The sequence below is a fragment of the Microtus pennsylvanicus genome, chromosome 6 (genome assembly GCF_037038515.1).
Source record: "Microtus pennsylvanicus isolate mMicPen1 chromosome 6, mMicPen1.hap1, whole genome shotgun sequence".
Lineage (NCBI taxonomy): Eukaryota > Metazoa > Chordata > Mammalia > Rodentia > Cricetidae > Microtus > Microtus pennsylvanicus.
Window position 1 is genome coordinate 43168520 of NC_134584.1, and position 24836 is coordinate 43193355.

The 24836-nt window shown below is 40.6% G+C and overlaps 1 protein-coding gene across 1 annotated transcript in view; it reads left to right on the top strand.

The window, feature by feature from the left end:
• Ndufaf2 (NADH:ubiquinone oxidoreductase complex assembly factor 2) overlaps window positions 1-24836 on the top strand; it is a 112260-nt gene that overhangs the window by 54094 nt on the left and 33330 nt on the right. The window contains exon 2 of the mRNA XM_075976096.1: window positions 12736-12825. Within this exon, the coding sequence (XP_075832211.1) occupies window positions 12736-12825 (90 nt within the window). The remainder of the gene's footprint in view (window positions 1-12735; window positions 12826-24836) is intronic.

The following is a 24836-nucleotide window of genomic DNA, read 5'->3' on the forward strand; positions in this document are numbered from 1 at the left end:
AGTACCAGGCCCCTCTTGTTGAGTGGTTCATTAGTCCAGTTTGAGAGCAATTGGTTACTACCGTAGAATGTGTGTGGTACCCGCTTTTATCCCAGTTCTCGGGTGATAGAGGCAAGCAGATCTCTGCGTTTCAGGATCACCTGATCCAGAAAACAAGTTTGAGGCCATCCAGAGCGTGGGGGGGGGGGGGCAGGTAGAGCTGGCTTTTTAAAACTGTGATTTTCTTATAGTATGTTTTATGGTCTATTTAATTTGGCTAAAACAAAATGCATCCTTCTCTTCCTTACTTTTGTACAAGATGTATGAACTCATAATTCACATTCATTTATTCCAGACTTTGCTAATGTTTCTTGTGGTATTTTGTTCAAATTTTCATTTATAAAGAAACTATATATGCTTTACAAAGAAGTATAGAATATGTTAACAAAATACTTCCAACTCTTCCACCTCAAACAAAACTTAGATCTTCAGGTCATCCAAGTGAGGTTTTTTTGGTTTTTGGTTTTTTGGGTTTTTTTTTTTTTTTTTTTTTTTTTGGTTTTTCGGGACAGGGTTTCTCTGCAGCTTTGGAGCCTGTCCTGGAACTTGGTCTGTAGACCAGGCTGGTCTTGAACTCACAGAGATCTGCTTGCCTCTGCCACCTGAATGCTGGGATTAAAGGCATGCGCCACCACCACCTGGCAAGTTGTTGTGATTTCAACATTGATGTTTTTCCTTTTTAACAGAGTCCCATGTACTTCTTCAGGGACTCAAAAATCTCTTGCAACTTGAAAAAAAAATTAAGTGCTTCTTAGAAACATACTGTAAGCAGGTGTTCTATGCGGTAATGAAAAAGAAATAAATGATGTGAAGTGCTGGGCATTTCTTAGATATATGTGTTTGATATGGGCCTCTATCAATAAACCTGTTTAACATTTTATTGTAAATCTTCCCAAATGTGCAGTTTAAATTCCCTGATATGTTTGTAGCTTAAAAGATGTTTTCTGAACTTTACAGCTGTTAAGTGACTGGCTTGCGTGCTTGTGTGTATGTGTGTGTGTGTAGGTTATGAGGTTTGAATGGGCCTCACATATTCTAGGCAGGTATTCTCGGACTATTCTCCCAGCTATTTTTAGAACCTGAAATCTTTGTTTGAATGTAATATTATTTTGAGATTTTTATTAGTAGTAAATGAGAAAGTTTGTATTGGAAGTTTGCTATAAACTGATGTATTTTTTCTTGAATTGTGATATTCTTGATATGCAGTTTCAGAGTTAAATTTTATTACATGCTTACTGCTTTTAAAAATATGAATGAGTTCAGGTTTTTTTTTTTTTCTTTTCAGTTAAGAGAAGAACACCAATATGTTACTAACTGGCCACAGAGCATTTTCACTGATAAGAGGAAGCACATTGCTTGGGATTTTTCTGTTTCTTCCTATATGATGTTTGAGGTCCTTCAGCTTTTGCAGCCCAAGAGCTAAACCATGTTATACCAGGCATTTCAGAATAGCCAAGCTTTGTGGCACAATTTTTTTTCTACCCTGAAATGACCTCAGATTATTTATGGGGACCCGTGACTGTGGGAGACCTAACAGTTTCACCTGGTACAGTGAACTCACTGGTGGTCTTACGAATTTGGGAAGCATATCTATCTGCAAGGCCTTTTTAATTGTTTTTTAAAATGTTTTACCTGCTAAGATCCACCAAGATAATCTTCAAAGCTCTCATAAATAATATTGTGTAGAATATGTCAAATTACGGAGTCATCAACTTTCCAAGCAGGAATGCTTTATGTAATCACTATAGGAAAATAATAGCTTATGAAAGTTCTTAGTAAATGTTAGTTTTCAGCTTGATATTTGTAATGATTCCTCATAATAAATTTGTAAATACTAATTTTAAATTCTTAAACAGATCATGCTTATGCTTAGAAATAAGAAAAATACTTCCATTAAAATGTCTGCTATCTTTCTTTACCCAGTGTCTTGGGATAAGTTAATCACTCAGTCTCTCTCATTTGTAAAAAGTTACTTTAAAGATGAGACGTAATGTATGAAAGACAGTTAAACATTGTCTGGTCCTTGGCTGCGTCCTAATGAATAGATGCTGCATCTGAGGAACTTTCGTCAAATTCTACTGTAAGTCATATGTAAAGTGGTTTTCAGTCTAAAGAGTTCCTATTTTGGTTCTTAAAATTGAGATTCATTTTATATATAATGATTCAGAATGTATCAAAATTTAGAAGTTCAAATCTAGTATCTGTAGTTGACTTTTCAATAGGCTTGACTTTCATACATTATACATTGATGTTTCTAAGCCTCCTTTTATATGCAGAATGGAATCTTTTATAGTTAAAATTATCAGCAGGCTGCACGGCTTGCTGCCCCTGTGATAAAAGGCCAAAAGTCAGTGAGACCTTAAAGATCTTATCCTGCCTTTCTGTCTATTTCATAACCATTTCTCCAAGCCGAGAGCTCCTATCAGACATCAAAAGCCTGGAGCTTGCTTATTGACAAGGGACAGCGGTCTCAGCTATGTCACCTCCCTCAGCCCAATCTCCCTTTGCAACCCCACCTCGTCTACACTCAGCTCTCGTGTGTTGACTGGCTGGGGAGTGCTGGGCTGAAAGTAGGCAGGCGCTTATCTCTATCATGCTGTCCATCTTTCTTCCTGAGCTTAACCAGCTCCATCCCCCAGCCCCCATCCTGGAGCCAGGGGCTCACACTGTAGTCCAGGACAGCTACAGGAAGCTATAAGAACTTACTATGTCGCCAAGAAAGAGAAATGTGTGGGTTAGGTTTTGTGATCTGTGAAGAGTTAACCTCAACTAGGAAGATATTTCCTTGATTAATGGTTGATCTGGGATGGCCAGCTGGGTAGTTCACCCCAGGCAGGTTCTCCTGGGTTGTATCAGAAAGCAGACTGAGCAAGCCAGGGAGCAGGCCAGTAAGCAGCATTCCGCCAAAGTCTCCGATTCAGTTCCTGCCTCGAGTTCCTGCCCTGACTTCCCTTCCTGTAAGCTGTAAGATGAAAAAAAAAAAAACACTTCTTTTTTTGTTGTTGTTTTGTTTTTCGAGACAGGGTTTCTCTGTGGTTTTGGAGCCTGTCCTGGAACTAGCTCTTGTAGACCAGGCTGGTCTCGAACTCACAGAGATCCGCCTGCCTCTGCCTCCCGAGTGCTGGGATTAAAGGCGTGCGCCACCCCGCCCGGCAAAACAACATTTCTTCTTCAAATCACTTTTCTTCATGGTCTTCATCACAGAAATACCTCTGGAGTTCTGAAGCACTGAAATTTGAAGATTTAAGATGACTCCAGTGTCTGCCCTGGCCTGTGAGGGTGTCCAGGGAAAGATGCCTGAGTCTGCCCTCGTTCTTCAGAGCCACTGTGCCTCTGCCACAGGGATCTGTCAGTAGTCTTGTTCGCCTACAGGGTAACTAAGACCGCATGAAGCAGGATGTGTTGTAATAAAGCTGGCAGTTCTTCAGCCAGATTCATTGTAGAAAACGGTTTCGTTGTGGCAGGCAGATACATATGTATGATACAGTTTACCTGCAGTCATCCCTTGTGGGACTCTCTGCCCTCCCACAAGTCCCTTTCCTCTTTCCAGATGTTCATCTTTTGTTGTGGGAGGTCCTCCGCTCCTCCAGCCTATAGCCGATGAAATACCAGCCCTTTGGGGCGTGGTCTCTCTCCCTTTAAAAAAGCGGCTACTTCCCTTCTGGGTCTCTTCGCTTCCTGTTTCTGGCCACTAGACTCCTTCCTGATTTGCGCAGAGAGCTGTTGTCTGGGACGGTTATCTGTAAGTTTTTTCCCCTTTAAATAAATACCACCCTATTAATCATAATTCCAAACTGGTGTGGCATTGTTTGTGACTTGCGCCTTCAATCTTTACTACTTTAAAATCTAGATTTTGCAGGAGAGTGAACATTGCGTGTGTGCTGAGTTGGCACATTTATGGGCGAGTCATGCATGCGTGCTGAGTAGGCACAAGTATGGGTGTCTCCCTTCTCATCCGGGCTCTTGGCCATTCAGTTCTCTCTGGTGCAAACCAGAGACTGTTTCTGAAGCAGTCCTCCAGGGTCACTTTTAGCTGTACAAGCAAAAGTGTAGGAAGATTTGGGGGACGGACAGATGACAGGGATGAGCAGATGGCTCAGACTGCTGTGCATATCGCTTTTCTCTCCCTTAGTAACCTGCCTCAGAGCTTCTGCACACCAACAGAAAAGACCCATCGCATTCTCTTTTCCAATTTTGCACCTTTTGCTTTTCTTCTTCTACTTTAGTTTTATTATTTTTTAATAGCCCTGAAATAGTACAGAGAATGGTGCAGCCCAATCTTTCCTTACTTTGTATTGAGGAATGTGTAAGTAGTTCCTAGCCTTTTGCCATTATAAACAGTATTGCAATGAGTAACGTTTTCATATCTCTTTCCAAATAAGTGAGAATATATACATAAAATTTCCAGAATTGTACTTGCAATTTTGACAACTTTTTTCTAAACTGTTGTCTATAAAAGTTGCTGAGTTTAGCTCCTGCAGTGGGCACTAAATTGCCATTTTTGTGCAGGCACTTGGCATATCATCCTATATGCTTTTGTCCTTCTTTTCTCTGCATTATCTGTTCATGTCCTTGGAATATTTTTCTGTTTACTGTTGCTCTTTTCTTAATGATTCATGGGAGCTCTTTTATATATTTAAGAATGACTGCATTAATAATACATATGCATACAAGTATTCATTACAGCATTAGCTGCAGTTGCAAGTACTGAAAATGACTTAAATAGCCAAGCCTCATAACTCTCCTGAATGCACAGGGGAGTGTTCTGGAAGTTACATGTGTAATATACCACCATACGGAATTATAATGCTCATATGAAAACACAGCTTTTAAATTAAGCCATCTGTATCAAACATGTATACATTTCCCTTGCTATTATTCCCCAGACACACAGCACAAATATATATATATATATCTGATGGATAGGAGTGGTATGAAACACTGGCTTCTGGATTTGAATCGCTATTGAATTCATGAACCCATAGCAGCTATAATTGCCTGCCTAAGACATGCACAAGATTAGGCCCTTCAACATTCCATCATGAATGGTGAGGGACACATGAGTCCCCACACCTAGGTGAAGAGCTACTGTCAATTAATAGTTGCTAGGGGAGGCCAAGTAATTTTTTTTTTGTGGTGGTGGTGGTGGAGTTACTAGTAAGCTGCCTATTATAGCACGAGTTCTTGTAAAGGGAGGCTGCTTGTTCATTTTCCGGCCATCCAGACCCAAATAATAACACAGAAACTATATTAATTATAACACTGCTGGGCCATTAGCTTAGGCATATTCCTGGCTAGCTCTTACATCTTAAATTAGCCCATATCTATTAATCTATGTATCACCACAAGGCTGTGACCTACCAGTAAGGTTCCAGTGTCTTTTTTCCTTTGGCTACTATATGGCGACTCCTTGACCCTGCCTTCTTTCTTCCTGCATTCAGTTCAGTTTTATCCACCTAGCTCTATTCTGCTCTGCCATAGACCAAAGCAGCTTCTTTACTAACCAATGCTAATAAAACATATTCATATCACGCAGAGGGGAATCCCACATCAAGTTCTAATTGGTCTTAAAAATTAAAAACTTGGAGCCAAATGTTGGGTAAATGTTGAAAGATAAGAGAGACAAAGGAGCAAGCCATGGTCAATTCTTACTTTGCTAACTCCTTGTTCAAAAAAAGGACCAAGCTCCTGCCTCCTCCCACCTTATTTTCCTCTCTCCGCCCAGCCATAAGCACTTCCCGTCTGTACAGACCTCCAGTCCTCTATGGTTAACTCGTGGATAGCTCTGCCCTCTGATCTTCAGGCAAGCTATTATATTATGTTATGTTATAGCATAAACAAAATTTCAACACAACCTATGCTTCAGTAAAAAAAAAACCCTAACCCATATTCATGCCAGAAACCTTAACTAAACTCAGTGGGTCACACATGCACCACACAAAGGACATGACTGTAGGAGGAGGATGAGTTGGGGAAAGGCGCTAAGCAGGAATAGGAGTGAGTACGAGAGGGTGATGGGAAGTAAGTATGATGAAAATACATTATATACATACACTGGGTTGTTAGAAAATCAATTATAAATTTTCTTAAGGATCTTTTCTGATTAGAGTTAATGGCACTGGAACTGTAGCTCAATGGCAGAGCACTTTGCCTAGCAAAACAAAACCATGAAATCCTTTGGGAAAATACCTTAAGACTAACAATAACGTCTGTGTTCTGAAAATGGTGCATAAAGCAATAAAAACATCAGATCTTTCCCACAAAACATGTTCTGATTATTGATTGTTTTGTAGAACTTTATCCAACATTAAAGGACTTAGTTGAATCTCTGTCAGTGGGGTGTGGCTTGGCATTTCAGTCACACACACACAAACCATGGAAGGGAAGGTGTGTGCTTGATAATTTCATGAAATTTATGAAGACAGTTTACTATCTCTAGTATTCCTTCCTCTTTTGAGTCAGAATTTAAAAAGATAACAGGCAGGCTGCAGCACCAGGGACACAGAACATTGTTTGACTGTCGTAGATTTTTGTCTCCCAAAGAGAGAACTTCTTTGGCGACCAGTCTGCTAAATTATTGCACTTTATCTCTTCCTCAGATCTCAAAGTTATGCCTCAATTTGTAAAACTAAATTTTAATAGCATACCTGATACATGTTCTTTAATTGACTTAAATTTTCTTTTAGTAGTAACTCAGTTTATTGGTGTTGTGTGTTTTAAATGTGTTTTCAGTTGAAAGAAAATTTATCAGTTCTCACCTCCTTTTCCTTCTTTCCACACTCCCACTACATTCCTGTTGTAGGAGTCTCCTCTGTATGCTGTGAATATGTTTTATTACCATTGGTTAATAAAGAAACTGCTTTGGCCTATGGCAGGGCAGAACATAGCAAGGCAGGAAATCCAAGTAGAAATAGAGGAAGAAAGAAGGGGAAGTCAGGCAGACACCATGTAGCTGCCTAAGAAGCAAGAGATAACAAACCATGAGCCTCATGGTAAAATATAAAATAATTGAAATGAGTTCATTTAAGATGTGAGAGTTAGTTAATTATAAGCCTGAACTAATAGGCCAAAGAGTATATAATATTAAGTCTCAGAGTGGTTATTTCATAAGTAACTTCAGGAACAGGCAGGTAAAGAAAACCCAATCCAAGGGAACCAGTGAGACGGAGAATATTTGTAGCTACGCCTTCCCTTGAACCTGTCCCGTGTCGCTCCACTCAAATTGATAGCCTCTTTATATATATATGTGTGTGTGTGTGTGTGTGTGTGTGTGTGTGTGTGTGTGTGTGTGTGTATGTATATATACATATATACACACACATATACACTCATGTATGTATGTCTCTGCATGTCTGTATGTACATATGTATATGCATATGTACTCATACATATATATACATACATACATACAGATGTGTGCACACGCATATATGTATGTATGTATGTGTCTGCACAAGTATATAGAAATACAACCTGCTAAGTCCATTTTGTTGTTTGTGTGCATTCAGTTTCAAGACTGACCACTCTGCATTGAACATCCAGTAAGGGGCTCCTCCCTGGGAGAAGTTAATTCTCCTCCCCATAGTTATTGGTTACCTGGTTTTTTGTCTATAGGTTGAACCCTGTGAAATTTCTCATACACATATCCACTGATATTGCCACTGTTCCAATCTTGTTAATGCAGCCATTTCTAGAAGAAACCATTTCACAGGGGACTTTCAGGTTGTGGTGGTTTGAATAAGAATGGCTCCCAGACTCACATGTTTGAACACTTGGTCCCCAGTAGGTTGACCTGTTTGGAAAGAGTTAGGAGATGCGGCCTTGTTGGAAAAGATGTTTGCCTTGGTCCTGGTGTTTTCTCACAGCAGTTGAGAAATAACTAAGTCACTGGTGTTAAGGCTTTCACAACCTTTCACCCCCTCTTTCACCAGGTTCCTGAGCCATAGACGCAGCAGCTGTGATGTTGATGTCACCATTAGAGCTGGGCTCACCATGAAATGCTGCTCTCTGCACTGTGTCCAGCCGTGGTCTGCATTTGCAGTGAAGAGAGGCTTATTTGAGATTTATTTATTTATTTATTTATTTATTTATTTATTTATTTATTTATTTATTTATTATGTATAGTGTTCTGCCTGCATGTATGCTGGCAGGCCAGAAGAGGGCACCAGATCTCACTATAGAGCGCTGTGAGCCACCATGTGGTTGCTAGGAATTGAACTCAGGACCTCTGGAAGAGCAGCCAGTGCTCCTAACCTCTGAGCCATCTCTCCAGCCCAAGAGAGGCTTATTTGATAAGGGATGGTAGCAACATTTATCCAGGATAGGTGGCTTGTGCACAAAATGCATTCACAAGTCATGGGTCTGGAACTACACTTTGTGGGTTTGACTGCTAACTCTTAAAGCGGCAAGTTTTATTTTTATCTTCACATTAAAACACAACAGAGGGGAGGAAAATGTTAGCATACTTACACAGGAGCTTTCTTTTCATCGAAATGTCAAAACATACTCAAACTGGATATTGAAATATTTTTACAGTAGGGAGAATGACACGTGAAATTTCATATTTTCTGCATCAGAAACTTCTGCATGAATATACACTTATCAGTGTGTGTGTGTGTGTGTGTCTGTCTGTCTGTCTGTCTGTTTGGTGTATGTGTCTATATATAGTCTATTATATATTACTAACATATATATATGTTAGTAATAAGCTATTTCAGGTGATGGGATTTTATTTAGTTTGTATTTTCTGACAGTTGCCTGTATTCTTCAGTTAGTGTTTGGTGATTACTATCTTAACTGATATAAGGGATGTTTTCTACATTCTTAAAATCTGGTAAAGGGTAGCGGGTTTTCATTTTTAATTGTTTTAGAGATAGCAGTTACTTTTGCTTTTAGCATTTACTAGCTGAGATGTGCAGGTCTACAAATGAACAGTTATAGATACATAAAAGTTCAGTGACAGGGACCGGGACCAGAAGGTCTGCATTTCCTCCTGGAGCTTGTTTGCTGATGGTTTTACCTCAAGTTAATGAATTAAGTTCTTGTAGGCCGCCGTACCTTTATTTATAAACTAAGGTAATGGTGCCTTGCAAAGCTAACGGTGCATAGAGCTGTGGCATTTGAGGGGGTGGGAAAGGCCTGAGTGTAAGAGCTGAAACTTTGCACCATGCCAGGATTTAGGAATGGCAAGGACTTTCTGAAAAGACACAGTGACGATCCCAAGAATTGGCAAATGGGATTAAATGAAATTAAACACTTTATTATAGCAAAGAAGACAACCACCAGAGTGAGGGGACAGCTTGCAGATGGGAAAATGCATAAATGCCAGCTATGTCTAAATAGGGGACTAATTTCTAGACTATATAAAGAGCTGAAAAGATTAATTCCCTAAATACGTCTAATCAATAAGTAAGTTAATGAACTTAAAAGTTCTCTAAAGAAGAACTACAAGAACCACTAAATATTTGAAAAGTGTTTAATATCTTTAACTGACAGAGAAATGAAATTCAGACTCTTTTTATCTTCCATCTCACCCAAGTCAGAATAGCTGTTGTCAAAAACACATGACAGAAATGCTGGCTGGATGTGGTGGAAGAGGAAACCTTGCATGCCCCTGATGGGAGAGTAAAGTGGTGTGGCCGGGTGGATTTGGTCAGAGAACTTAAAACGAGTACTACTGCGTGAGGGCCTGGCACTCCTGGGGTGTACCTCAAGTCAGCACACAGAGACACTCGCACGTTTGTGTGTACTGCCTCACTATTAACAACAGCAAGTAAGTGGAGCCTGTCTAGTTATCAATCCATAAATGAACTGACAGAGGAAATGTCCCCATAAACAAAGGGAGCTTGTTCAGCTATAAAGGCAGATAAAACACTATTTACAGGAAAAAGAACTCAACTAGAGATTGTATTAAGCAAAATAAGACAAAATAAGATACTCAGATACCATATTTTCTCTGTCGCGCGCGTGTGTATGTGTGTGTGTGTGTAAAATACAAATAGAAAAGGAGCCGTGAGAGTGAAAGAAGATTCCTTAAGGAAGGGGAATTGGGTGGGGCTGGAGGGAGGTAGACTGTGTAAGAAGAAAGCTGAAGTGGAGACCTATTTGGGGGAAATAGAGGACCAGCCAGGGGAGGCAGGAAGAAAGGGAGAATGGTGAGTGACATGAATAAGAACAAAGGGCTGGGTGTGGCCCAGTTGGTAGTGAGGAGGTAGAAGCCAGAGGAACTCAAGTTCAAAGTTATTCTTGGCTGCACAGTGACTTTGAGGCCAGCTTGGGATACATGAGATACCACCTCAAAAAACAAGGCCAGTGTGATAGGTCAGCTGGGAAAAGCACTTGCCTGATACCTAGGATCCACATGGTGAAAAAGCATGATGGCATAGGCATGTATCTATATGTATATGAAAATGCTGTAATGCAATCCAATACTTTGTATGCTAACTTTACAGAGGTAAAACTTACCTTGGCATGTAGTAGACATATAAATATTAGTTTTGTATTCTCTTTTAAAATCTAGTCATATTGGGACTCTGCCTTTTTTAGACTTATCATAAGATAATTGTGTGTAACACAATGTTATGAAATGAAGAGTAAATATATTATAAACAAAATGTTGATGTTAAATCAGACATTGCCTGTCCACAAACTCTCCAGCCTGGTTATACTGACTTCTTAGCCCTTCATATGTTACTGACGTGTCTAGACAGACTAGTGAGTTCTGTAGAATGGTTATGTAAGGAGTTTCTAGATGACTCTTTGGATTTATTTCTTCTGTATCTATTTTAATGTATTTATGAACTAAAAACACAGCAAGCATATGGATGGAATCTTTTAGGACTAGGTAAAAGTGATTCCTAAAGAAAGGTCAACTTGGGGCTGGAGAGATGGCTCAGAGGGTAAGAGCACTGGCTGCTTTTCCAGAGGTCCCGAGTTCAATTCCCAGCAACCACATGGTGGCTCACAACCATCTGTAATGTAATGAGACCTGGTACCTTCTTTGCCAGCAGTACATTGTATGCTTAATAAATAAATAAATCTTTAAAAAAAAAAAAAGAAAAGAAAAAGAAAGGTCAACTTAAACAAGAATGTCAATTCGAATATTATAAAGTATGGCAAAATTGATATTGAATGGTAGGGTTGGGACTTTAAAAGATAAAAGAACAAGCAAATTGACTGTAGGTTTTGGACTTTGTGCTCTGAAGTCTCATTCTCATCTCTGTGCCCTGGGTCCCCATAACATTTCCGGCTTCCAGCCTAACCTGACAAGCTCCAGGTTCAGGGAGAGACTTTGCCTTAAAGGAATAAGGTACCCAATACCCTCCTCTGGCCTCTACTGTCACATGCAAACACACACACACACACACACACACTACATTTACATACAGACAGATAAAAAGTAAAAAAAAATGTTCATTAATTACTCTGCCTGTCTTTCCATCGATACATATGCAAGTAGCTGTGACTTGTATTTTCAAATTATTTGAAGACCTTACATGAAATTTGTAGACAAAAATAAGAACAAAAAGCTAGTTTTTGTGTCATAGATATACCTATAGCAAATATGCTTTAGTGGTGTTCCTGGGAGCTGCAGACCTTCCTCTCTTCCTCCTGTGCCAAACTTATTGACATAAACTTAAAAGCTATAGGCCACACGTGTTTTGTTTTGTATTAGATGATTTTCCCCTTTATTTAGCTGTTGTTATTAAAAGAACATGCTTGTATCTTAGTATTAAATAATGGCTATATGAAAACATAAGTATTCTGATTCTCAGACATTTTAGTAAGTAATGTACAGGCGTAGTTTTTAGCAGCCCATTGTATTTGTATGCATCTTGGGTCTTTGGAAGTGGCGTAGTGGGTAAAATGCCTGCGACATAAGCATGAGGACCTGAGTTCGGATCCCCAGTACTCAAGTAAGAAGCCAATTGTGGTAGCATGCACCTGCAAATCCAGTTCTGAAAAGACAGATCCATGGAGTCCTTTGGTCAGTTAGCCTTGCCAAATAAAGGAGCTCCAGATGAAATGAGAGACAAAATAAAGAGACAGACAAAAGGTGGTTTGTAGTGGTGGAGAAAGACAACTGATAACGAATTATGACCTCCACAAGCATCGTGGTTCATGATTTTTTTTGGTTCTGTGCATTTACTCAGGACCTCCCTGGTAGCTTTTCTCCATATTTCTCTTTCCTTACATTCCCTGAGGTAGTGAACCAGTTGGGTCACAGAATCCAACCTAGTGTGCTATGGGAACAGAGTGCAGCCCTACGTACAATGGGAGGAGAGAGGCAGCAAGGTCTTGCGTCTCTTACATACTTAATAAGGGCTGTGAATTAACTCCCTAGGGCAGTCACAACAGCTGTTGACTCCTGTAATACATACACTGTGAGTATGGGGACGCAGACGCTTCATTAGTATCTTATTATTAGTGTCCTGGAGGACTAATTGCTTGCTCTCTTTAAATAGAATCTAGATTTGTTCTATAAAAATTAATTTTGCATACAATGCTAGAAAGTATTTAAAATTTGCAGCAGTTTCAGAACTGCCTTCTTCACCATATAACTCTAAGTAAAATTTATTCTTCTTGCTGATAATTTAATAATTTTACATATAAAGTAGTGTACAATAATCAAAAGAGAAGATAGAACCTGTCATGGTGTAGTGTATGCTCATGTCAAATGTTCATTTGATCTTACAGGACAGACTATTCGAGAGAAAAGAATTGTAGAAGCAGCAAATAGAAAGGAGATAGACTATGAAGCAGGAGACATCCCAACAGAATGGGAAGGTAAGTGTTCACTTCTAATAGGGTGTTCTGAAAGGCAAAACATTTAATGATCTATAAAATTAGAGTACATAGAATTACTTCTCCATGGAAACACTTTACAACTTTGTTTCTGGACCCCTGCATTTATTTTAATAAAGGAGTGCATGTCCGGCACCAAGAGTTGTAAGACTCCATTGGGACTTGGCGGTGAGGCAGGCAGACCAAACTCCTACATGTAAAACACAGGAGTGTGTTCATGCCTGGCCCTTGCACCTCCACAGCCCCTGATTAGAGTTCTTTTTCCAGCATTCACTAACTTCCAAACTTGGGAAAGTAGCATATTTTGGGTCTTCATTTTCTCCTTTATAATTTGTAGAGAACACTTATATTAGATGCTGTTTGGAAGTATTTATATAACTCACAAGGAACCTGTGAAGTGACTTCCTCTTAAATTAAGGATAGATGTTTGACCCCTATCTGAAGACAGAAGTTGATGTGGAAAGCTACATAAAACAGCTCTTGCCTGTGATCTTAGCACTTAGGAGCTGAAACGGGAGAATTGCCTCAACCTCAAGGTCAGCTTGGGTGACATAGTAAATTTCAGGCCAGTCTGGGCTATAGTATGAGACCTTGCCTCAAAACCAACATATATATATATGAGATCAGGAGGACCTTAGATGCCACAGAAAAAGCTGTGTGCAGCTGCTGGTGCACCTGTAACTCCAGTGCTGTCTGCAGTGGAGACAAGAGGATCCCTGGCGTGTGCTGCCTCGTGTGTGGCTCCAAATTCAGTGTGAAACTCTTTCTCAAGAGATTAAAGCAGAGAGTAATAGAATACTCAGTGTCCTCCCCAGGCCTGTGTAGTAACTGCACACATGTTGGTGCATGTGTGCACATGTGCACAAGCACTAAAAGTAGAATACTTAACTGAAATACCAATATCTGTCTTCTACTTTGCTTTACACTTGCCAAGTGTGGTCGTTTGCTATAGTCATTATCATGTTTGATCATAACAGCAACCGTCTAATTCAGACACTAATTATTCATGGTTAACCTAGAGCATCTAAGATCCAGTAAGTTTAGTTCAATTGCAGCTCCATACATTTAGAGCCCTCACTTCCTGGTGGTCACGGCATGATAGCCATGATAGCTTCCATGTGGCAGCCATGAGCTGTATGTTCCGCTTATGGCAGCCTGTGCCTGTAAATACCATTTCAGAGACGACCATTTCTGCTCCCTGACTGTGAGAGGACAGCTCCATGGGTGGATAACAGAGCTTGTTTTCTTCTGCAGTGAAGTCTCTCCGTTGGCAGCTTGTAGAAGGAGCAGTTGAGCTTTATTTTCCCAGATTGTCAACATTTGCAAATCTCTAGTAGTAATGCTTGTGCCTTCTTATGAGCCTAGTTCGTCATTTCCCAATAATAGTATAGAATTAAAGTGCTTATAGGAATAAATTAGGTTATAAATAAACAAATAGGTAATGGCTAATTTTTCAGCCTTTGAGACTTTCAGAGAATTGGAATGAAGTTTTAATGCTTTTTACGACTCTGTCCTGATCTAGTAATTCAGCATACGATCCCCACGGGGCATATTCTTAAAAATTATGAATCAGCCAAATACTGAAACACAAACACTTTTACAGTGGCACACATCAATTAAGTGAAAAAAAAAAAGTACTTTGTACCATGCAAATATATACAGTGCAATGTACAGGGAAGTGAGGGAGCTGTACATTGAAGTCATTGATACCAGCACCAAAGGAACCTGCTTTCAATCCAGGTGAATAAAAGTTGACATTTTTAATTGTTAACATTAAAGTACTGGTACCTACCAGTTGCCTGCTGTCACACAATAAGGATTAAATAGTGTGGCTTTCATTTGTTTATCTAGGAAGCTGTTGACTTCCTGGAGCAGACATTCGGGAGTGGGAGCAAGACACTGGATTAAGCACTAAACTACATATATGCTAATGACCATAGAAAATGAAACAAACAGGCAAGGGACAAATAGAGTACTCTGAAAGCTTTTACAATTTTAATTAGTTTTCAGAGGGACCTTTCTGAGAAGGTATCTTTTTTTTTCTTTGCATAAAGACTGAAGAAAGATCTGTCCCTGCTCTAACCAGTGAGGGGCATTACTAAAGCAAGTACAGTGGCCCTGAGGCAAAGGCCTTCCCTGGTGATTAAGGAATATCAAGGAAACTAATTTGACTGGCATAAAGGTGAGAGAAAGCTATGAGAGATAAGTTTAGAGTGTTAAGAGAATGCCTGATCTGTTGGGCAGCTTTGTGGGCTACCATAAGGACCCAAGCCTTTTCTTCCAGGGAAACTGGAAGCCTCTGAGAAGTTGGAGGAGTAGCGGTGTAGTGAGTTATAGTTAAAAGGATCTATCTGGATACTGAGTTGTAATAAGAACTGAGGGCAATGACATCAGAACATGGAGACAGAACGTTTTCTAATACTAAGGCAAAGAATAATAATTGTGACTTGGAGCAGGTTAGCATCAGGAATAGAAGGAAGTAGATACATTCTGGAACAACACAAAAGTAGAGCTAATGGGATTGTTGACACACCAGACACGATTGTGAATAAATATGCTGAGCCTTCTAGTCTCATCTGGAGAAAATGCAGTGCTGTTAACTGTAACAGGAACAGTCTAGGAAGGAGGTAAAACCAGTGTTGGAAATGGTAAGTTTGAGGGGCCCATTTAGCGTCCGATTAGAAATGGTGAATTGTGAGTCAAGAATTCAGTGGAGCTAGGCGGTGTGGCGTACTTCTTTAGTCCCAGCACTCTGGAGGAGAGGCGGGCAGGCAGATCTCTGAGATCCAGAACAGCCAAGAAGACACAGAGAGAAACCCTGTGTCCAAGAAGAAAAAAAGAATTCCGTGGAAATATCTGGGTTGGGAGTAAAAATGTGGAGTTTCCAGCAAACAAATGCCACCTGAAAGGCTGGATGAGGTCACAGAGACACAGAATGCGAACATGCCACCTGAAAGGCTGGATGAGGTCACAGAGACAAGGAGTGCAAACAAATGCCACCTGAAAGGCTGGATGAGGTCACAGAGACAGGGAGTGCAAACAGGAAGTGTGGGACAGGCTGGAGCCTGTGCTCCTCGGGTTTAGAACAGTGGAGACAAGAGGAGTGACAAGAAAATTAGGAGAAAAAGGAAAAACTTCCCGTTCTGGAAGCCAGTCATCAGCAAGGAAACTGAAGAACATGTCACCCATTAACCATTTACTTTAGAATCAGACAGACCAGCACTGATCTCGACAAAACAGTTCAGTAGACTAGTGGAACCTGAGAGAAAAGAGAGACTTTGGGGAAGTAAGCAGAGATGGTTCTTTGAGGAGGTTATCTGTAAAGAAAGTTACCTTAGTGAGACCCACCTAGAGAGGAAGGCGGGTGACGTGAGACCCACCTAGAGAGGAAGGCGGGTGACATGAGACCCACCTAGAGAGGAAGGCGGGTGACATGAGACCCACCTAGAGAGGAAGGCGGGTGACATGAGACCCATCTAGAGAGGAAGGCGGGGTGACATGAGGGTTTATGCTGGCTGTCTTGGAGGCAGGAAATTAGAGGATTTTCGGTAGTGGTGGTGAGGATCCAATCCCAAAGACAGCATGTATCAGTTGAAAGCCCTTGAGAAAGGAAGCTGTGCAAGCCCTGGTCCATAGCTGGAAGAACACAGAAAGAAGTTCCATCAGTAGGAATTGTGGGTAGATGAGACAGTGAGAACATCTGTAAACTCCTGGTTTCTCCTGCTGAGTCGAGAGTGCTTACAACCTTCCCCAAGCTAACAGCCGCTACAAGATTTGAAATCAAATCATATCTTCTAAGTCTGTGATGTTTTGTTCTCCTGTTGTTGATTCAGGGACAGAATTAAGGCCTTGGACATGCAAGGCACAGCTGCACTGCTAAGCCCCAGCCCCAGCTCCTTCACTCATTGCCTTGTATGAAATTCCCTTTTATTAACTGTATGATGTGCCGGGCGGTGGTGGCGCATGCCTTTAATCCCAGCACTCGGGAGGCAGAGACAGGCGGATCTCTGTGAGTTCGAGGCCAGCCTGGTCTACGAGAGCTAGTTCCAGGACAGGCTCCAAAACCACAGAGAAACCCTGTCTCGAAAAATCAAAAAAAAAAAAATTAAAATCAACTGTATGATGTTACATCTATCCCACCTCTGTAGTAACTTGGCTAACACCTCCTTTTCCTTCAGTGAGGTAGATGTTGATGCCCACTCTCAGCCAGTCCTAGCCCCAGATGAGATGTTTCTTGTGTTGCTGCTCATTTCCTATCCTCCTCATAGCACTTAACACACTAACAAGTTCCCTGATTGCTTTGCTGCCTCCATCTCCTGGACTCGACAGTTCTTTACGGTGGAGTCCCGACTTCCCACCACTGCGCTTCAGGGCCTCCCTCAACACTTGACATACAGTAAGGTGGTTTTTAGGGTAGTCTCTGTGTGGTATTTCGAGTGGTGCATCTCAGACCTTATGCACATTCAGACTGTTGTTCAGGCTTCAGCGCTGTTCCATATCTCTAGAATGTTTTCATCATTTCAAACTGAACCCCTCCCTTAACAATGAACTACTCTACCCTCTGTCATTATGCGTTTGACCGTTCTAGACTTGTCATCCAGGTAGAAGCAGATGTGGCCGTCCTTCTGTATTTGGTGTATTTCTTTCTCTCAGCCCAGCGTGCTTACATTCCCAGGTGAACAACTGTGGTTGTACGTTGTCACAGTTTCTGCACTCCTCAAAAAGTGCACGCTTGGCTTAGCTCGCATCCATCTTTTGGTTATTGTGCAAGATGGAGCTATAAATAGATAGTCATAAACATCTTTACTTTTAAATATAATAGTAAATAGTTAAAATAAATTTAAGTCTAAAAAGACCGTGTGAAAGGCAGAGCTTGTCAGAATGATAGTAAAAACAGTTATAATGAATAGTTTTACCTAGTGCGAACTGTACCGAGAAATTAAATAACGGACATTTTTCTCCTCACTTTGGATCACAGTGTAGCCAGTACTAGTTTTATGAAACCCAGGTTATCTTGTTTATCCATCCTGACAGAAACAATGAAGAGATAGCACTACAGGCCAGAATCCCACATCAACACAGACATAGAAACCACTGACACAATGTCAGCAACCCAAACCTGCAACCGATCAAAAGTGAGCCGGATGTGATAGTGTACACCTCTAATCCCAGCCACTTGGGTGGCTATATAGTTAGTCTAGTCAGGAAGATTGTGAGTCTTGCCGGGCTGGACTACTTAATAAGACCTGTTCCAAACAGAAATAATAAGGGGGCTGAGGAATAGCTCAGTGGTAGGTCACTTGGTGGCATGTGCAAGTATTTTAATCCCCAAAATACTTCCTACCTCCAAATGTTAGGTTATGCTAACTGGCTAGATTATTCCAGTATATTGAGTTGTTTTCACATTGGAAAGTCAAAGGCTGGGAAGATGCTCAGCAGGTGCTGCTGTGCAAGCGTGAAGACCTGAGTTTCATGCACCCAGCACCCAGGTGAAAAGCCAGATGTGGTGTTGCATGCCGATAACCCAGAGCTAGAAAGCAGAGAAGGGAGAATAATAGGGCTTGCTGGCCGGCCAGCCTGACCAGTCAGTGAGTTAGCTCCAAGTTCAGTGAGATGACTCATCTTAAGAAATGAGGGAGAGAAGGGCCAGTGAGTTGATTCAGTGGATAATGGGCACTTGCCACCAATTCCAGCAACTTCAGTTCAATCCCCTGAACCCGCTTGGCAGAAAGAGAGAAGCAATTCAGGCGAGTTGTTTTCTGACCTCCACACATACATGCACCTCCTGATGTGCACACACTCTCATCTTCTAAATGGAAGGTCATAGAGGATGGTGTCTGATGTCAGTATCATGTGTGCGGAGGCGTGTAAACACCTCCCCCAGCACTAGTTTTTAAAAACTTGAAATGCTGATTTTGACTTGATTTATATCAACATAGTAAATTTTTTTAAAACAAGAATAAAACTGGGAGATAGAGAATGGAAATGTTTTATCAAGACAGCTTACTTCTGAGAACATTAGAATTTAAGAATGGGCAAAAAGTGGAGCTGATATTTCACCATTGTAAATTCTCTCAACCCTTTATAAATTGCCTCCTGAAATATAAAATAATAGGACGACAGCTACAAAAAACAGTTCATCAGTTCTTTATAAATGTGAACATACACCTGCACCACAGCTTAGAAATTCTACTAGGTATTTACCCAGAGACATAAAGACATATGTCTGTCTACCTAAGTAATTGTCTTGCTTCCGTGCAATGCAAGAATGAGCTGATGAGCTTGCTCTGCTTCCTCTTGCCGTATATAAGTATAGCAAACTTCGCTACTCCAAACAGCATATGCTTATTACCCCAGAATTTCTGTGAGTCAGGAGCCCAGGCATAGCTTAGATGGGTGCTCTAGCAAGGATCCTGTGAGACTGTGATGAAGGTGCCAGCCTGGCAACGATCTGCCTTCTTCCCACCTGGACGTCTATTGGCAGCATCAGTTCCTTGCACTTTTAAGATGAAGCTTCAAGTTTTTGCTTCATATTTAAGAAGCCACCCTGAATCCTAAAGGTCACCAAATAATTCTTATATCTGTCAGATATACTTAAAGTTCAGTTACCAGAGAACAAGTCATTTCACAATATGTCTTTTGAAGAATTTCTCAAACTTGAAGAAAGTGTACCTTTATTTATTTATTTATTTGTATGAGGTGTCAACACTCAGAACTGGTGAAGATCACTTGTTTCTTTCTTTTCGAATTATTAGACTTTATCAGTCTCTTCCTTAAGTAAAATACACATCTCTTCCAAATTTACAGATTTTGAGTGCAAACCGGTAACATCTTTATATTCTTTATACTTTTGATTTTATTCACCTAGTAACCTGGTGGTAGGATATCTAATTTACCATACATGGTTAGCAGTGTTTCTAGAAGGATCCTAATGCCTGTAGCGATTTGGAGAAAGTATGCCTCATGGAGCATTCTTCTCCCTGCTTTTTTTTTTTGTCTCTCTACATGATTAATGAGAGCCTTAATTGCATGCTCACCTTTATACTCAATGTAGTTTGTATGTGCCAACAGGAATATTAAAGTTCATGCATAGTGATGAGAATGCAGATGAGCAGATGAAAGACCACTAGGATCTTAGGGCCTTAACTGTCCAGTCCTTTTGCTGAATTCTCTATCAACAATGGTAGCATAAAGACAACTGGTACAGAAATCACCTTAACGTTTTATGATTCATAATTGGATAGAGGTATTGTTTAGATTGTTTTGAGATTTAAAAATCATGCTTCAGTAGTATATCCATCCCCTCCTCTTCAGCCTTTTGCCTGCTCTCACCGGGATATGTCTGTGTGACCTGTGGTAGCTGAGAAAGTGGGTCTGATTGTCAAAGTGAGTGATCACATGGAACGTGTCCAGCTGTGGTCTTTACTTGTTATGGATTCATAACAAACAGTAGTGCCACCGGCCATCATCTAAAGAGGTTTCAGGTATCTGGTTTGTGAAGAGTCATAAATATACAACTTCATTGCAGTAGTTAATGTTTATGTATCCATGTAAAGCAAAGATCATGAAATGATCATCTAAAATGAAGCCTAGAGAAGCCGGTGGTCCTTTTTCAGAGGATGATGTGCTGGGACAGTGACTGGCTGGCACCCAGCACTCGGCATCTGGACTCTGTTACATTCTCAAACTTATAAATGGATATTTTAAACTTAAAACCAATAAACATCAGAAATCACATGTTTTAACCCAATATGATATATAGATACTGAAATTTTTAATTCTATATAATTTTTCTGTCATAAAACTTTCCTTCAATTTTTATAAACTAATATTTAAAGATGTATAACAAGAGATAGTACTCCCATGTCTTCACCTTTATTAAAACCTTTTAAAATAAGTAGGGGTGCAGCTTGGTGGTGCAGAGTGCTTGCCTGCCATGCACAAGGCCCTTGGGTTCAATCTTCAAGTACTGAAAAAGACGGGAGAATCTTTTGTAATGCTCTGTGTTTATTAAAACATCTTTTTCCAATCTTGGAAGAAATCTGAAAATGCTGCTCTGTGGACTTCCCGGTAAAGCAGTTATTTTGCGGTGTTTTCTCCTGATCATAGTGTGCATTATGCTATTACACTTCATCACAGTCTCTTCCCACTGGTATGTGTTTATAGACTCTAGAATATACAGTAATCATTAGTAGATATATAATAGCTGATCATGAAGTTTGTTTTAGGTATTAGAGTAGTGGTTTGCATTAGATATATACTTGTTACTGAATAGATTGTACTAAATGACAGCCCTGCGGGTTGGCACACATTTTCTTTAAAGGACCAGATGGTATTTTGGACTTTGTGGGTCATTTGGGCTATTGCAGTTGCTCAATTCTGCTGCTGTAGCCATAGATACAAATCAGCATGGCTGTGTTTTGATAAAATTGTATTTATAGACCCCAAAAATTTAAGTTACTTATAATTTTCATATGTCATGAAATATGCATCTTTTGACATTTAAAAACGCCACATAAAGATGTAAAAACAAGCAGTAGACTGAATTTAGCTTGAGTCTCAAATTTGCTGAATACTGTCTTGGTGGTTGACTGTTCTGAACTAAGTTCTAATGTGAATTAAAGCTGAAGAGTTATCTGAAACTTTTAAGAAGTGTAGGCCTTACACTGAATGATTTAATCCAACCTCTTTTCTGGGGGAAAAAATCAACAAATATAAATAACATTTTGACAATAAAGAAGTAGTTGAAAATATTGTAAATCACTTCTTTTCCTTGATGACATAGAGGAGTTCTGATGTTACAAAGCCTTTTTTTCTAATGGGCAAGAACTATTACAATTCATTGTAATATATATTGGAATATGCATTGGACATGTGTATGCATGTAAGTATTAAAGACTTACTTTCTCAGGGCATTTGCATGATAGATAAATTTCCCATTGGTGCGCCCTGATGTTGACAACCTACAGTCATATAAAATCTTTGCAAGTTTTAGTTCAGATGGGTCAAATAGAAGCTAAGGATAGTAAAAAGAGAGTGCAGAAAAGAATCAGATGTAGAGTAATTCACAAATGGAGTAGAGGGTGCTGAGCACGTGGGTCAGTGCAGGAGAGCACAGCAAAGGGGCAGTAATCCCAGCCCACCGTGCAATGTCTGTTTCCACACCCACGACCATGCAGAACTAGACTCTGCAGAAAGGTAGGTCCTGGTGTTATTATTTGTGTGATAAAGCATTCGGCAAAGCTGACTTGAAGAGTGGTGTCTGGTCTGTTCAGCTGGGAGAGTTTGGTCTTCACGGCCATTTACCATGTTTAATTCCCAGCCTGCTCAGTCTGTCTGAACCTCGTTCCCTGGTGTGTGGAACGGGGTCGATGTTTTGTCCTTTGCTGCTAAAGGCTGACAGACTGCTTAGGAAGGCATGGTTGATTTCAGAGCCAAGGCAGGAGCAGATCTTCAAACCTGGAGAATTTATCTAATTTCCCTATAAGATAAAGAAGGACACTTAATGGGTTTACAGAGAAGACTGAGTCAACTAAAATTAGAAAACTGTTTTTCCCTTTCTAAAGCAGTAGTTCTCAACATGTGACTTGCGACCCTTTTGGGGGTCTAATGACCCTTTCACATGGGTTTCCTAAGACAGTTGGAAGACACAGATATTTACATTATAATTCATAAAAGTAGCAAAATTACAGTTATCAAATGGCAACAAAAGTAATTTTATAGTTGGGGATTACCACAACCCGTGGGACTATCTTAATGGGTCGCAACAAGGAAGGTTGAGAACCACTGCTCTAGAGACTACATAGCCAACAGTGAGCTTTTCAGAATTTCCTGTAAACCCTCATAGGACAAGCAGATGTTATTGAGCCTTTGCTTTTGAAAACATATATAGACAATGTATAAGACTGGGGTGGTGCTGTACACCTTTAATTTTATACTTGTGAGGCAGAGGCAGGAAGATTTCTGTGAGTTCAAAGCCAGCCTGGTCTACAAAGCCAGTTGCAAGCCATCCAAAGTTACGTAGTGAGCCCCTGCCTCAAACAAAACAAAACAGAAAAACAAACATAGATGTACTAAATAAAATGAACAATAAGAATACATTCAATAAGCTGAAGATATATGTAAATATAAAAATCATGTAGCTTTCAAAACAACTATTTGCTATAGGTGCCATTTTAATTTCCATTTTACAGAATTGAAATCTGATGCTTTGAAAATTAAGTTGCCCTGGATACTGTAGCTAGAAGTGATAGAGGTGGAAGGAGAACCAGACAGTCTGGTCTAGAGCATGCTGTGTAGCTTTTCTGGTCTAGAGCATGCTGTGTAGCTTTTCTTATCTAGAGCATGCTGTGTAGCTTTCCTGATCTAGAGCACACTGTGTAGCATTTCTGATCTAGAGCATGCTGTGTAGCTTTCCTGATCTAGAGCACACTGTGTAGCGTTTCTGATCTAGAGCACACTGTGTAGCGTTTCTGATCTAGAGCATACTGTGTAGCGTTTCTGATCTAGAGCATACTGTGTAGCGTTTCTGATCTAGAGCACACTGTGTAGCTTTCCTGATCTAGAGCACACTGTGTAGCTTTCCTGATCTAGAGCACACTGTGTAGCGTTTCTGATCTAGAGCACACTGTGTAGCTTTCCTGATCTAGAGCACACTGTGTAGCGTTTCTGATCTAGAGCACACTGTGTAGCGTTTCTGATCTAGAGCACACTGTGTAGCGTTTCTGATCTAGAGCACACTGTGTAGCGTTTCTGATCTAGAGCACACTGTGTAGCGTTTCTGATCTAGAGCACACTGTGTAGCGTTTCTGATCTAGAGCACACTGTGTAGCTTTCCTGATCTAGAGCACACTGTGTAGCGTTTCTGATCTAGAGCACACTGTGTAGCGTTTCTGATCTAGAGCACACTGTGTAGCTTTCCTGATCTAGAGCACACTGTGTAGCGTTTCTGATCTAGAGCACACTGTGTAGCTTTCCTGATCTAGAGCACACTGTGTAGCGTTTCTGATCTAGAGCATGCTGTGTAGCTTTCCTGATCTAGAGCACACTGTGTAGCGTTTCTGATCTAGAGCACACTGTGTAGCGTTTCTGATCTAGAGCACACTGTGTAGCGTTTCTGATCTAGAGCACACTGTGTAGCTTTCCTGATCTAGAGCACACTGTGTAGCTTTCCTGATCTAGAGCACACTGTGTAGCGTTTCTGATCTAGAGCACACTGTGTAGCTTTCCTGATCTAGAGCACACTGTGTAGCGTTTCTGATCTAGAGCACACTGTGTAGCGTTTCTGATCTAGAGCACACTGTGTAGCGTTTCTGATCTAGAGCACACTGTGTAGCGTTTCTGATCTAGAGCACACTGTGTAGCTTTCCTGATCTATAGCACACTGTGTAGCGTTTCTGATCTAGAGCACACTGTGTAGCTTTCCTGATCTAGAGCACACTGTGTAGCGTTTCTGATCTAGAGCACACTGTGTAGCGTTTCTGATCTAGAGCACACTGTGTAGCTTTCCTGATCTAGAGCACACTGTGTAGCGTTTCTGATCTAGAGCACACTGTGTAGCTTTCCTGATCTAGAGCACACTGTGTAGCGTTTCTGATCTAGAGCATGCTGTGTAGCTTTCCTGATCTAGAGCACACTGTGTAGCGTTTCTGATCTAGAGCACACTGTGTAGCTTTCCTGATCTAGAGCACACTGTGTAGCGTTTCTGATCTAGAGCACACTGTGTAGCTTTCCTGATCTAGAGCACACTGTGTAGCGTTTCTGATCTAGAGCATGCTGTGTAGCTTTCCTGATCTAGAGCACACTGTGTAGCTTTCCTGATCTAGAGCACACTGTGTAGCGTTTCTGATCTAGAGCATGCTGTGTAGCGTTTCTGATCTAGAGCACACTGTGTAGCGTTTCTGATCTAGAGCGTGCTGTGTAGCTTTTCTGGATGCAGCTGCTCTATTCCCTTCCCTCTGCTGCAGTGTCTACTAAGTGGGCATTGAACCAGT